Below are 14455 nucleotides of genomic sequence, written 5' to 3' on the forward strand. Positions count from 1 at the left end.
AATTTGCATATTATTTTATAATATGTATAGTTAATTCATTGCAACAATCTGTTATTGTAACAAATAAAATTCATAAGATACATCTGTATATACAATTGCAATACAATTGCAAATAAAGATCAATTTATGAAGAAACTATTCATCTAAATAATGCACAAAACTCAATCGGATGAATAGTTTTTGAGTTATCTTGCACGCCAATTTTAAACTCTCCCCATAAGGCGTGCAATGTAGCGATGCTTGTATTTATCTTACAAAAAAACTAAATGGATTTCTCTTCTGTGAGGTTTACATTATTAATTGAACCTACTTGTAAAGAGAATAATGTAAAATTACAAAAATGGCGACACATAGAAGAAATATCGATTTTCACATGTTAATTACGCAAAAGAATTATTTATATAAACAATAAAATTGCAAATAGTGGGGTAAAAGTTATGACGAAAATATTTATCTAACGTGTGCACAACGAATACTCAATCAGATCAATAGTTTTTGAATTATCTCGCACGCCAATTTTAAACTGCCCCATCTAAAGATCGGCGTGCAATGTAGCGCTGCTTGTATTCATCTGAATAAAAAAAAACAATATGGATTTCTTTTTTGTGAAGTTTAGAATATTAATTGAATTTATTTTTAAAGAGAATAATGCGAAATTGTAAAAGTGGCGACACGTAAAAGACACGAAAATATCGATTTTCACATGTCAATTATGCATAAGAATTATTTATATAAACAATAAACAAATCGCAAATAGTGTTCAAGTTATGACGAAAGTATTTATCTAAATGTACGCACAACGAGAATTCAATCGGATTAATAGTTTTTGAGTTATTTTGCATGCTAATTTCAAACTTCACACATAAGCGGTTGGCGTGCAAAGTAACGCTGCTTGCATTCACCTAAAACAAAAAAATTATTAATTTTAATTATTAATAAAATTTATTAATAATATTAACCAAATAGATTATTTTTTGAGATATAATTTTTCTTGAAGTGTACCTCAATTAATGAATCTATTTTTAAAATGAATAATGCGAAAATGTAAAAATGGCAACACATAAAAAACGAAAATATCTATTTTTGCAGATTGACCATGCACTTAAGATTATATACATAAACAATATAAACAATACAATGCAAAAAAAGACTCGATTTATGAGGAAAGTATTTAACGAAATGTGTGCACAGGCAAAACTCAACGGATGAATAGTTTCTGAATTACCTTGAGTGCCAATTGTAAACTTAACTGATAAAGGGTCGGGATGACTGTATCGCTGCTTGGATTTATGCGAAGCAAAGCCACTAGCTAATTTTTATCAGCTAGTCACTAAATAATTTTTCCCATCTAACTTCCATCCAATTTCTCCCATCTAACAACCAGCTAATTTTTCCCATCTAGTCCACACAGTTTTTCTCATCTAGTTACTACCTAATTTTTTCCATCTAGCCCTTACATTATTTTTCCCACTTAATTCTCGCATAGTTTTTATCATCTAGCTCTTAAATAGTTTTTCACAACTTCTTCCCACATAGATTTTCCCATCTAGTTCCCACAGTTTTTCCCAACTTCTTCCCACATAGATTTTCCCATCTAGTTCCCACATAGTTTTTCCCATCTTCTTCCCACATAGTTTTTCCCATCTAGTTCCCACATAGTTTTTCCCATCTAGTTCCCACATAATTTTTCCCATCTTCTTCCCACATAATTTTTCCCATCTAGTTCCCATATAGTTTTTCCCAACTTCTTCCCATATAGTTTTTCCCATCTAGTTCCCACATAGTTTTTCCCATCTTCTTCCTACATAGTTTTTCCCATCTTCTTCCCACATAGTTTTTCCCATCTTTTTCCCACATAGTTTTTCCCACCTAGTTTCCACATAGTTTTTCCCATCTTCTTCCCACATAGTTTTTCCCATCTAGTTCCCACATAGTTTTTCCCATCTTCACACATAGTTTTTCCCATCTTCTTCCCACATAATTTTTCCCATTTAGTTCTTACATAATTTTTCCCATCTTCTTCACACATAGTTTTTCCCATCTTCTTCCCACATAATTTTTCCCATTTAGTTCTTACATAATTTTTCCCATCTTCTTCCCACATAGTTTTTCCTATCTTCTTCCCACATAGTTTTTCCCATCTAGTTCCCACATAGTTTTCCCCATCTTCTTCCCACATAGTTTTTCCCATCTCCTTCCCACATAGTTTTTCCCATCTAGTTCCCACATAGTTTTTCCCATCTAGTTCCCACATAATTTTTCCCATCTTCTTCCCACATAATTTTTCCCATCTAGTTTTTCCCAACTTCTTCCCATATAGTTTTTCCCATCTAGTTCCCACATAGTTTTTCCCATCTAGTTCCCACATAGTTTTTCCCATCTTCTTCCCACATAGTTTTTCCCATATAGTTCCCGTATAGTTTTTCCCATCTTCTTCCCACATAGTTTTTCTCATCTTCTTCCGACATAGTTTTTCCCATCTAGTTCCCACATAGTTTTTCCCATCTTCTTCCCACATAGTTTTTCCCATCTAGTTCTTACATAGTTTTTCCCATCTTCTTCCTACATAGTTTTTCCCATCTTCTTCCCACATAGTTTTTCCCATCTTTTTCCCACATAGTTTTTCCCACCTAGTTTCCACATAGTTTTTCCCATCTTCTTCCCACATAGTTTTTCCCATCTAGTTCCCACATAGTTTTTCCCATCTTCACACATAGTTTTTCCCATCTTCTTCCCACATAATTTTTCCCATTTAGTTCTTACATAATTTTTCCCATCTTCTTCACACATAGTTTTTCCCATCTTCTTCCCACATAGTTTTTCCCATCTTCTTTCCACATAATTTTTCCCATTTAGTTCTTACATAATTTTTCCCATCTTCTTCCCACATAGTTTTTCCTATCTTCTTCCCACATAGTTTTTCCCATCTAGTTCCCACATAGTTTTCCCCATCTTCTTCCCACATAGTTTTTCCCATCTTCTTCCCACACAGTTTTTCCCATCTAGTTCCCACATAATTTTTCCCATCTAGTTCCCACATAATTTTTCCCATCTTCTTCCCACATAATTTTTCCCATCTAGTTCCCATCTAGTTTTTCCCAACTTCTTCCCATATAGTTTTTCCCATCTAGTTCCCACATAGTTTTTCCCATCTAGTTCCCACATAATTTTTCCCATCTTCTTCCCACATAATTTTTCCCATCTAGTTCCCATATAGTTTTTTCCAACTTCTTCCCATATAGTTTTTCCCATCTTCTTCTCACATAGTTTTTCCCATCTAGTTCCCACATAGTTTTTCCCATATAGTTCCCGCATAGTTTTTCCCATCTTCTTCCCACATAGTTTTTCCCATCTTCTTCCGACATAGTTTTTCCCATCTAGTTCCCACATAGTTTTTCCCATCTTCTTCCCACATAGTTTTTCCCATCTAGTTCTTACATAGTTTTTCCCATCTAATTCCCACATAGTTTTTCCATCTTTTTCCCACATAGTTTTTTCCCATCTAGTTCCCACATAGTTTTTCCCATCTAGTTCCCACATAGTTTTTCCCATCTCCTTTCCACATAGTTTTTCCCATCTAGATCCCACGTAGTCTTTCTCATCTTTTTCCCACATAGTTTTCCCCATCTTCTTCCCACATAGTTTTTCCCATCTAGTTCTCACATAGTTTTTCCCATCTTCTTCCCACATAGTTTTTCCCATCTTCTTCCCACATAGTTTTTCCCATCTTCTTTCCACATAATTTTTCTCATTTAGTTCTTACATAATTTTTCCCATCTTCTTCCCACATAGTTTTTCCTATCTTCTTCCCACATAGTTTTTCCCATCTAGTTCCCACATAGTTTTCCCCATCTTCTTCCCACATAGTTTTTCCCATTTAGTTCTTACATAGTTTTTCCCATCTTCTTCCCACATAGTTTTTTCCATCTTCTTCCCACATAGTTTTTTCCATCTAGTTCCCACATAGTTTTTCCCATAAACTGCTCACATATTTTTTCCCATTTTTGATTCGCACATAGTTTTTTCAATCTAGTCTCGATCTAGTTTTTCCCATGTAGGCCCTACATAGTTTTTCTCATTTAGCCTCCACTTAATTTTTTCCATCTAGCCACAAAGTAGTTTTTCCCATATTTGCATGTTGACTATACATTACAGATTATATATATATGAACAATAGGTTTGCAAAAGGTTCAATTTATGAGGAAAGTATTTGAAATGTGTGCACAGAAAGAACTGAATCGGATTAATTTTTGAGTGATCTTGTACGCCAATTTTAAACTCCCCTCATAAGAAGCCGGCGTGCAATGTAGCGCTGCTTGTATTTATCTTACACAAAAAAACTAAATGGATTTCTCTTCTGTGAGGTTTACATTATTAGTTGAACCTATTTGTAAAGAGAATAATGTAAAATTATAAAAATGGCGACACATAGAAGACGAAAATATCGATTTTTATGTTTTAACTATGCAATAAGAATTATTTATATGAACGATACAATTGAAAATAGAGGTTCAATTTATGAGGAAAATATTCATCTAAATATGTACATAAGGAGAACTCAATCGGATGAATAGTTTTTGAATTATTTTGCATTCCAGTTTTAAAAATTGGTTTCGAGAAAAATGCGTTTAGAGTTATGAGTACAGATAATCAACAATTTTCGTTTACTTACAGCTATGCTAAGCTCTTAAAATAAATCTTCTTGTTTCCTCAAAAAATTCTCGTATGTCCACATTCTTTTCTTATCGAGTTTATCGTACCTCTTTTGTGCTGCGGCACTTCTATCTCCGTATTCGTTGTGAATCGTACTGATTAGCAAATATTTGGCTTTGCTGACCAACAATATTCAAGTTGTGCATGATTTGCAAAATGGAATTGTAGCTTTTGTTAAAAACGCCAGCTATTATGAAAGAAGCGATTTCGATCATTTTGAAGCCGCAATTAAGGGGGAAGCCTTATGTAACGCACTAAAAATTAAATGATTCTTTCGAATTGTTTTTTGAGAAAACTATAAATTACGTTTTTATCACAAAAAATTAAAGAGTAACAGTACAAAATAAATGATAAAATTTTAATAAATAAAAAAAAATTTTTATGTAAAAACGCTTGGCACTGCTTAGACCAGATAAAGAAAATAATGAAATATAATGATGGAATTATTTGAATGTTTTGAATAAAGACAAGATTTATTGTTTAATATGATAATTATAGTTTTATATATATATATATAAGATTTATTGTTTAATATAATTACAATTTTTCGGCAAAGACACTTTTGGAAAAAAGCGCAGCTGTCATTGTCTGTCGTTAGTTAACGACACTGACAATTGTTGGTAAGCGAGTTACAGAATCTCGGCTCTGAAGTCAATGCACTTCTGAGAGTTCGAAGACTTTTGTTTAAATACAGGTGGATCTTGAAACTTTAACAATAATGCTATGATGTAAATTTTATTAAATTTTATTTTATTAAATAATTTTATATTTAATATATTTAAACTTGAAATAAATCACATTTTGAAGAAATTATTTTTTGGTATACTATTAATTTAATACAAAAAACTTCATATATTTTCTTCAAAATATCCAATTTATTATATAATATTTTGTAATTACTTAATTATTTTATACAATCTATGACATTTCAAAATGCAAAAATTTTTATTTTATGGATGTTATTAAGATAAGGACGATATAATGACAGGGCAATTATCAATAAAGAAAATTTTCAAAGTAAAAAATTTCTATTTTAGAATGTATTTTATGTCATTTTATTAAATATAATGAAATCAATGAAAATTCAATCAGAAATTACAAATGTGCATTTGAACAATAATTTTCTATAATGTATTTTTTAGCAAAAAGAAGATAAAAAATATTATTCTATATAGTTTTTATTTATTTCTGTATACAGAATTACTCTCTTCTTCATTAATTTGCTCGTTGAATGTTCCACATATAAATGTTTTAATTAATCAAATATTAAGAAGTAATAAAATATTAAGTATATTTCAGTTAGCAAAAATGACTTTTCACAACTTGTAAATTCCCAACGAATAGATCCGTTATGTTCAGACAGAGAAATCCGTTTCGATAAAGCGGACACACAGCGGCGTGCCACCTTTTTGGTGTCACCTTTCTCTTCGCGGCCTGGAGTCCGTGAGGGATCCCGGCGAACTTCTCTCTCCAGTCCTCCCCATCGCTCTTTCTCTCTCTCTCTCTCTCTCTCTCTCTCTCTCTCTCTCTCTCTCTCTCTCTCTCTCTCTCTCTCTCTCTCTCTCTCTCTCTCTCTCTCTCTCTCTCTCTCTCTCTCTCTCTCTCTCTCTCTCTCTCTCTCTTGCTCCTTTTCTTTCTATCTTACTTCCCCCTCCTTTCTGTCTTTTTCTCTCCTTCTTTTTTCTCTTTCTCTCTTCTCCGTTTCTCGCACATTCACCTGGCAACCTGAGCTCGCCTGAACGGCCATCTTGAGGTGCGCCGTCATATCGCCGCTCCTCGTCTTTCCTCCGGGCTGTATTTTCCGCTCGTCCTTGTAACCGGTCGCGTCAAATGCGCCGCCGCTGCATCAGCTGCATGTGCAAAATCTCGCGACGTGCAGCAAAACACTAGTGCCGATAACGTTCGTCGCGTCAATTGTGCCTACACCTGGCTGATTTTCGTCTCTCTCGCGCATTCCAATAAGGTCCTGTATTGCTGACGTCATTGGTGTTGTTTTCTGGAATTTCTCGTCAATCCTGAGGAAGGTCTTCCGGACATTACAGTAAGTTGGATTTTATATAATGCGAAAATTCATGCAATCGAACAATTCATAATCCTCACACACGCGAAATTTGACGGTCATTTATTTGTCTGGATCACGAAATAAAATAAAATTAATCCTACTGGAATCTCGTTTCAATTTAATCTAAAATAAAACGAACAGATCTTAATCAAAGAGACTTCGTCGTTAATCAAATCGAATAACCTTTCCGAGTATAACCTGCGAGTTTATTTCAGAGATCTGTTTCGCTACAGTTCATATCCTACATTCCATGGTACGATTGATCGAGCGGAGAAAAGATACTTGCGCCGATCGAACAATCGGTGAACGTGCCTGAACACGCCTGGACGTAAATGTCACGGACAGCACAGCCGTCTGTCCGATACGCGGATACGAAACGTGCGATCGTATCGCTAATTCTGAACGCACGATGGGATCGACGATGAGAAAACGGTCGGGAAGTGAATGAAAGAAGACCCCCGAACTCTAATTGCAAAGAAGAGAGAGAGAGAGAGAGAGAGACGTGCTCCCTCGATTCCGGAGAAAATCCACAGTTGGATCAGGAGAGTGGCTTAATCGCAAAAGTCGTCGCGGCTGTGTGTCGTCGGAGCAGCGAAAGTAAAGATTCTTTGTTCATGCGAGAGGTTTCCTCCGGACGGACTCGCGTGACGGGACTCCGCGTGTCTCACACACGGTGACTCCATTGTTGCTAGAACAATCGGACCTCGAGGAGCACATTTTCCAAGATCGACGACCTTCTGTCGCGCGTGTTGGCGCGAGGAATCGCGATTCCGTGGATCTTCGTCCCTTTCGCGATTCAATCGGCAATTTCTCAGTGATCTCCTCCGTTTCGCATTTGCGTTCCGTATGGAATTCGCGGAGTTGATGTTATGGTCCAACGATTTCGCGAGGAAGAATCGCTGCTGAACGACGTGCCGGTCGGGACATCGAGTTTGCGTTAGTTGATCGACGGCAGCAATCATTCCAGAATGGGTTCGAAGATCGAGTACGTCGAGTCATCGCACATGTACGCGACTAATTACATCCGCAATTCCAAAGCGATTGGCGTCCTGTGGGGTATCTTCACCATATGTTACGCCATCATCGGCGTCGTCGCATTCGTCACTCCGGAATGGCTTGGCGACCTGGAACACGAGAATCCCGGAAGATTTGGTCTGTGGACCAGGTGCAGCTATGGCGGCAATGGTACGTCTCTCCTGCAATTCTTACGTTATTATTTGACATGAAAAAGGGATTTTCTTTGATTGTGATTTATTTCGAAAAATGACATATTTTATTAGTTCTGATTTGACAATAAAAATAATTTATTTTAATTTATAAAGCAATATAGTAGATTCGAAATAACAAAGAAATTTTAATATATTTAGAATAAATGAATATAACTTATATTCAATTTCAGTATTTTATTTATTAATTAACAAACAATATTTGATACAATTATTTTTTAATTATATTATCTTTTGTTTTTATCACCAACTTGAATTTTTTTAATTCTCCACGTGGCATTATATCTGATGATGCCGCATTAAAATATTTTAAAGCTTTAAGATATTTTTACGGTCGTCGAATTTTAAATGTTTATTAATTTAAGATTTAATAAAAAGTTGTTATTTATAATATTTGAGAGCAGGCGCCACTAGATTTTAAAACAAGCCTCAAGCTAATGATAAAAGCAAAAGATCATAATCGAAAAATAATTGTATTAAATAATTCTTATTAATTAATAAGTAAAGCACTGAAGCTAAATTTAAATTATATTTATTCTAAATCATTCATTCTAAATATATCGAGATTTCTTTGCATACCAAAATATATTTATCATTCTATATATACTTTGTTGCATTTAATTTTTTTACTATTACTGATGTTTCTTAGTGATAATTTCTTTACGTTTCAAAGTTTGAGGAATTAATTAAAGGCATCATTAGATTCATTTAACATTTCTTAATTACATAGGTGAACTGGGCGAGGAATGTATCGGCCGTTTGGACGATCTGTCGACCATCGCCAACGTTCCCTTCCGCGCCAGCACGATTCTAGTCGGCGTCGCGGTGATAATCGCGCTTCTGGCGATCTGCGCGATGCTCATGTTCTTCTTCTGCCAGAGTACCACTGTGTTCTACATGTGCGCCTGGATGCAGGTGGTATCAGGTAATTATCCGAGTCGCGCGAGATAAGTACAGATATCCATAGGTTCTCTCTCGTTGTCGATCGTCGCGAGATCGTCCCGCAGCGCCCAAATGGCGCGTCTGTTTTTAGAAAGCGCAGAGCTAGCTAGGCTAATTCAACGTGGCCCGTTACCGCAATCTCGGCCGTAATTCCTTTATCAGCGAGATGCAATTGCAAATTGCGCTGATGCGCCGCGCCGCGCCGCGCCGCGCCGAGCTGGATCCCATTCGCGCGGGACCGGGAAGTGACGCAATCGCTCCGCTTAATGCGCCTTTATTGCGGTGAGCTTTATCGATCGGCTTCATCTTCGATGTTGGAGATAACGGCTTTAAAACCGATGCCGGTCGTGGACCGGAAATTGCTCTCGTGTCACGGTTTCGCGCTCGCGAGAAGACTTTCATAAAAATCTCGATCGGCGAAATCGAGCGTGCGAGATCTCGTTAGGTATGTGTGCCAAATAATTAAATGTTTCGCGATGCAGTTTTCGTTGCATAAATGTACTATTTATTCATGAACAGTGTCCAGTCGATCTTTTTGCTCGGTTAGAAAGCGCATGGTAACCGCAGAATTGTCCAACGTTGCTTGCGTAACGACTGAAGCGATAATAATAGTATTGCGAGAATAACTGCCTCATTGATGGATGACGTGTCATCAGACGTCCGCGTTGACTGAATCGCTATAGGTTATTAGATAGTTTTATACGTGTGCCATTTTTATAATATATTCTTTTATACAACGAAAATGTAAGGATGCACAGAAAGAAACAATTTTGCTGATCTGAAAATAATTATGTTATTAATTATTAATAATTATGTGCGACATCCAAGTTGGGGTTGCTAAAACAAAAATTCTATGTTGCAAAATTTTTGCAGTATAATTATTTTGTTTATTAATTATTTTTAGTTCTGACCAAATTTTTAGATTTTAAACGCAACAAAATTTCGTATGCTTTTTAAGAATAATAAAAAGAAGAAAAAAAATAAGGAATATTTCATGAAGAAAATTTCATTATCAAGCATTATATATATCTCCCGGGCTTACAATTTCCGGATTTCCTTTAGGTCAAAATACAATCATTTGAAATTCTAATTAGAATATGTAATACATAAACTGGAGTATATAGATATATATGTCGAGAGAGAATAGCCGATTTGCGCTAAATACGTTGATACTTTCTCCAGATAACTCGCATTATCCGAGCACATGTGCATATAACTTTTAGCATTTCCGCGTCGCGATTTCTAAGTTCGTTATCGGGAATCCGCTTCGGTAAGTGCGTCGCCGGGACACGCGTGTTTTCTTGCTTCACAGCATGTCTCTCGGGACACATATATCGCGTAACATTTCTCGGCATTCGGAAGGTTCTTCTTTTGCAATTGTAATCGCGGTTGATCGTCGCCCGCGGACGAGTCGCCAACGAGTCGCGTGGCGGCTCAGCGAAATGTAGAATAGACCGTTATAACGTGTTCAAGCCAGTCTGCATATACCGTTCGTTAACACTTCTATGATTAACGTAAACCGACTGCGATCTTGCCGGTCGAGTCGATATTGAATTATCAAAGTAATTTAATCCCGGAACTGCACTCGCTAGGCTGCATCCTGAGAACTCAGACACAATGAAAGAAACGAGAAATTAAAAGTAAGAAGAAATGAAGAATAGATAGATTAAATTTCGACATATCGGGAAGAATAATAATTTTCTCTATTTTTAATTTTTCATAATTTCTTATTCTTTACTCTCGTTTATTGTATGTGAATTTTAAACTGAATTATTATGATTATATTCGTATTTAAATTAGTTTCGCAATTCGGCGATCTACTCCCTTAATGACCGAGAGCCGATTCCTTGATAAGATACGTATGTGTCAGAGGTATTTCTAAATTATACATCTTGGGACTTTAATTTACATGTTTAATCAGTAAATAATGTTGAACTGTACTTTTACAAATAAAGTAGATTTTCGTTTACACTTTTACAGGAACGAATAAACTTTAAACGTATGATGACATGTAATTTATTTGTGAAACTTGCGTAGCGTACGTCGGGAGATGCTGACTAACGAGTTGACGAGCGTGTAATTTGTTTAACGGACGTAACTTACGTAAGCTCGAACGTCTGGCAACAAAAGTTTCGGTGGTGTCAGCGATTCGTTGCAAGCAAGCGTTACATTGCCGGCTCAAGTCACGACAGTGAAAGTTACACGCCAAGTCGTGCTCGATCCGTAGCGTGAAACGTGAAGAGGAAAATGTATCACCGCGAGAAATGAGATGATGTTTCAAGTATATGAATTGTAAAAATTAGGACAGTAACAGTAGATTATTGTGATAGCAGTTTTTATTGCCAACCTTAAGTTCTTCAAAAGTTGGATGTAGAACGCATAAGAAAGATGTGTTACAAAGTAATTAGAAATGAAATAAAAATAAAAAAATGAAAGATAGTATGGAATATTAGCAAGAATAAAGAAATTTTGAAAGAAAAAGCCTATAAAATGAAAAAAACGGTTATGCTGAAGTATTTAAAAATTGGGCCAGATATAGGAAATAATTTTATCGAGCCAAATAATTATGTAGGACACTAGCACTAAAAAAAGAGAGTGAATATTTCAAAAATTTTTTTACATTCTGCAACCAATTTGTGGATCCTATATAATTATTTTAACGATCCAACACAATTATTTTATAATTATAAGATTTGTATCTAATCAAATTTTTAGATATTTCATTAAAATTGTCTTTCCGTGTGCAAACGAAAGAAGAAAAAAAGAAAAATTGCGTAAAAAAAAAATAGAATCGTGGAAAGAATTAATAAAATTGAGTTCCTCGAAAACAATTGTAACGTGTGTTTCATTGCGAGGGAACGATTCGCGCATTGAAATCGCTCGCGAAACAATATCTCGTCTCGACTCACCGTGGTAAACGTAGCGGGTCGCAGAAAAATTACGGTTGTTCAAGTCCCTTTCACTACCGGCCTCGCATAGTCACCTGCACAATTATATCCTTATAAACACGAGAGTGTGCTCCACGTTTCTGTCGCATTTAAACTGTGACATGGATCGACGGCAAAAGACGGAATCGTAAAGACAGGGAAATTATATATTAATATATATCGTTCCCATTGCCTCAAGTAATTTGAAACTTGACGTTTATCGTCAAACTTTCTTCGTGATTTCGTGCGTATAATTATCTCTTTTGAGAAAAAGAAAGAGTCAATGTACGAATCACAGCGCGAGCCACGTTTATAATCGATCGAGCAACTTTCAATAATAACATAACTAAATCATTTTATAACTAGAATAATATTCCGGATGTCTTTTTTTTTTTTTTTTTAGCTATTTGCATGGCGGTCGGAGTCTGCATTTATCCTCTCGGCTGGGACTCGCCGGCAATCCGCGCTGTATGCGGCGCAGCTGCATCCAGGTGCGTATTCATGCAAGAAATAAAAATGTAAGCACTCAAACAGAACAAAAGATGTTAAAAAATGTCATGATGTTAAAAAATGACTTTTTATTCTGCTTAGTCAAGATTAAAATAACAAACATTTCCGGATGATTTTTCTTATACACTTGCAGTCGTACTTTGCTTAATACTCAAAAACGTATTGAATGAATAAAAATGTAAAATTTTATCATTATAATTTATATAGAGTTTAATTTTTCGAAAGTTCGTAAAGACATTGTACATTTATAAAAAAATTTTTGATATAGATGTCTTCTTCAAATCGGTATTCATCAAAAAGCTTACGTTACTGGGGAAATTTGCGACTTCCTGCAAGTTTTATATTGTGATGTTAATCATCTCAATTAGATGCACCTCGCATGCAAATTATTACTGCAAAGTGATAAATAATGCTATATCTTATACACTGAAAACGTAATTACGGTAATAATAAATGTGAAAAAACAGTAATTATGAAGCTATTCTTTTGACAGGTACAATCCTGGCGCTTGCGCTGTAAGATGGGCAATTCCGCTTGCTGCAATTGCAGCTTTGGATGCAGCAACCTTGTCTGCTCTTGCCTTCATTTTAGCTTCTAGACATGTGAGGCTACAACCGGAACCTTTCAACAACGGATCTTTGTACAAAGGTGATTGATCTCAAGCGATTCTTTAAAAAAAATTATTATTTTTCTAAAAATTTTATCTTTGTAAATTTAAAATCTTTGTAGTTTAAGAATAATCGAAATTACAAATCTTTTTACTTAAGAATAATTGAAATTTTTCTATAAAGTACTTTTTTTGTTTTTTGTAATTGATCTCAGGTGGCGTTTAGAACTGTAAATTTTTGTCATTCATTAGAGAGAATATTTTCAAATGTTTCCTTTCATGAGAGTATTAAAAATCACGTTTTTTTTGTTCATCCTTAAATTTCTTTATAATCTAGATCTAAATTCATTTTTCAAAAATAGTATGAATATAAGAAACATATTCTTTTCAAATTTCGATAACTCTTTGGTATTATTATACAACCAATGCATCTTTAACTTTTTAATAAGAGATAGTGCGATAATGCAAGTTTTCACTTATTTTAGGTGAAGTAAATCCCGGCTATGTTAACGAAGCTCAAAGCGTGGCTGGCTCCCGCAAGTCTTTATCCTTGAGACCGGTTCTCCTGGTAGCTCCGCCTGACCAAGATCGTTACAGCGAACTCTCCAGAGCGAAGTCGCACTCGCATCACAGTCTGTACACACCAGCACCATCGCATCCGGTGCATACCATGTCTACGAATACTCTCAATCATTCGCAGCACAACTTTCAGCTTTGAAATGGTTTGATTGTGCGAAATTAAATGGGCCTGTATATAGCCATAAGAAGAAATTGTACATAAAATGAAACAACGATAATATGAAACGATAATATGAATTGATGGAATTTGAGCTACTTAAGCGCAATTGCTTAGATTAAGTTTTTGCTAAATATCAAATTTTATCAAGAGGATAAATTTTTTAAAAACAAAATCATATATAAAACAAATGTGATCAACGAGTTGTTTCATTCAGCGACTAAATGTTCATTTTTGTGCCGTGAAAATTTCCATATCTACATGTAGATGTAGGTACTTTTAGTATATCTTAACGATATGTGCCGAAAAGAACTGTCTTTCTTAGACTATTGATCTTTTTACATATATATAATTATTACAAAGTTAATAAAGTTTACATAAGGAAATCTATTAAATTAGATGAAACGTTATTTAATTATATTAATTTGTGAAATAATCCTTTTTATTAAGGAAAAAACAGAACTTGTTTATGTATTAACATATATTATGTATATGTAATTAGAGAGATTAATCAAGTAATTTCATAATTTTGAATATATTAAGTTATCTAAGTTGCGCAATATATATTAAATGATAATATTAAAAAAAGTTTTTATAGATGCTGTAATCCGTGCCGTATTGTCGGAAATATATCACTTTCGTTATATAATTATTTAAACAATTACTCAATGACGTGCCTTGGTAATGTAGTGTCGAGAATAATATTTGTAAATTAAACTTTTTATCATAAAA

General features: G+C 34.9%; 1 protein-coding gene across 2 annotated transcripts; it reads left to right on the forward strand.

The window, feature by feature from the left end:
- Positions 1–6384: 6384 nt before the first annotated feature.
- Positions 6385–14455, forward strand: Lhfpl (LHFPL tetraspan subfamily member 5 protein). Of its 2 annotated transcripts, none has more exons than XM_089081124.1 (6): positions 6385–6754; positions 6991–7960; positions 8732–8926; positions 12274–12361; positions 12874–13028; positions 13473–14455. In XM_089081124.1, the coding sequence occupies exons 2-6, from the start codon at positions 7744–7746 to the stop codon at positions 13703–13705; spliced, it is 888 nt and encodes a 295-aa protein (XP_088937250.1). In that variant the 5' UTR covers positions 6385–6754; positions 6991–7743; the 3' UTR covers positions 13706–14455. The 2 variants fall into 2 exon arrangements, with proteins under 2 accessions (XP_088937250.1, XP_011646354.2); XM_011648052.2 differs by having other exon boundaries at positions 7009–7960.

The sequence above is a fragment of the Pogonomyrmex barbatus genome, unplaced genomic scaffold (assembly GCF_055798465.1).
Source record: "Pogonomyrmex barbatus isolate J1 unplaced genomic scaffold, ASM5579846v1 scaffold4, whole genome shotgun sequence".
NCBI classification, from domain to species: Eukaryota; Metazoa; Arthropoda; class Insecta; order Hymenoptera; family Formicidae; genus Pogonomyrmex; species Pogonomyrmex barbatus.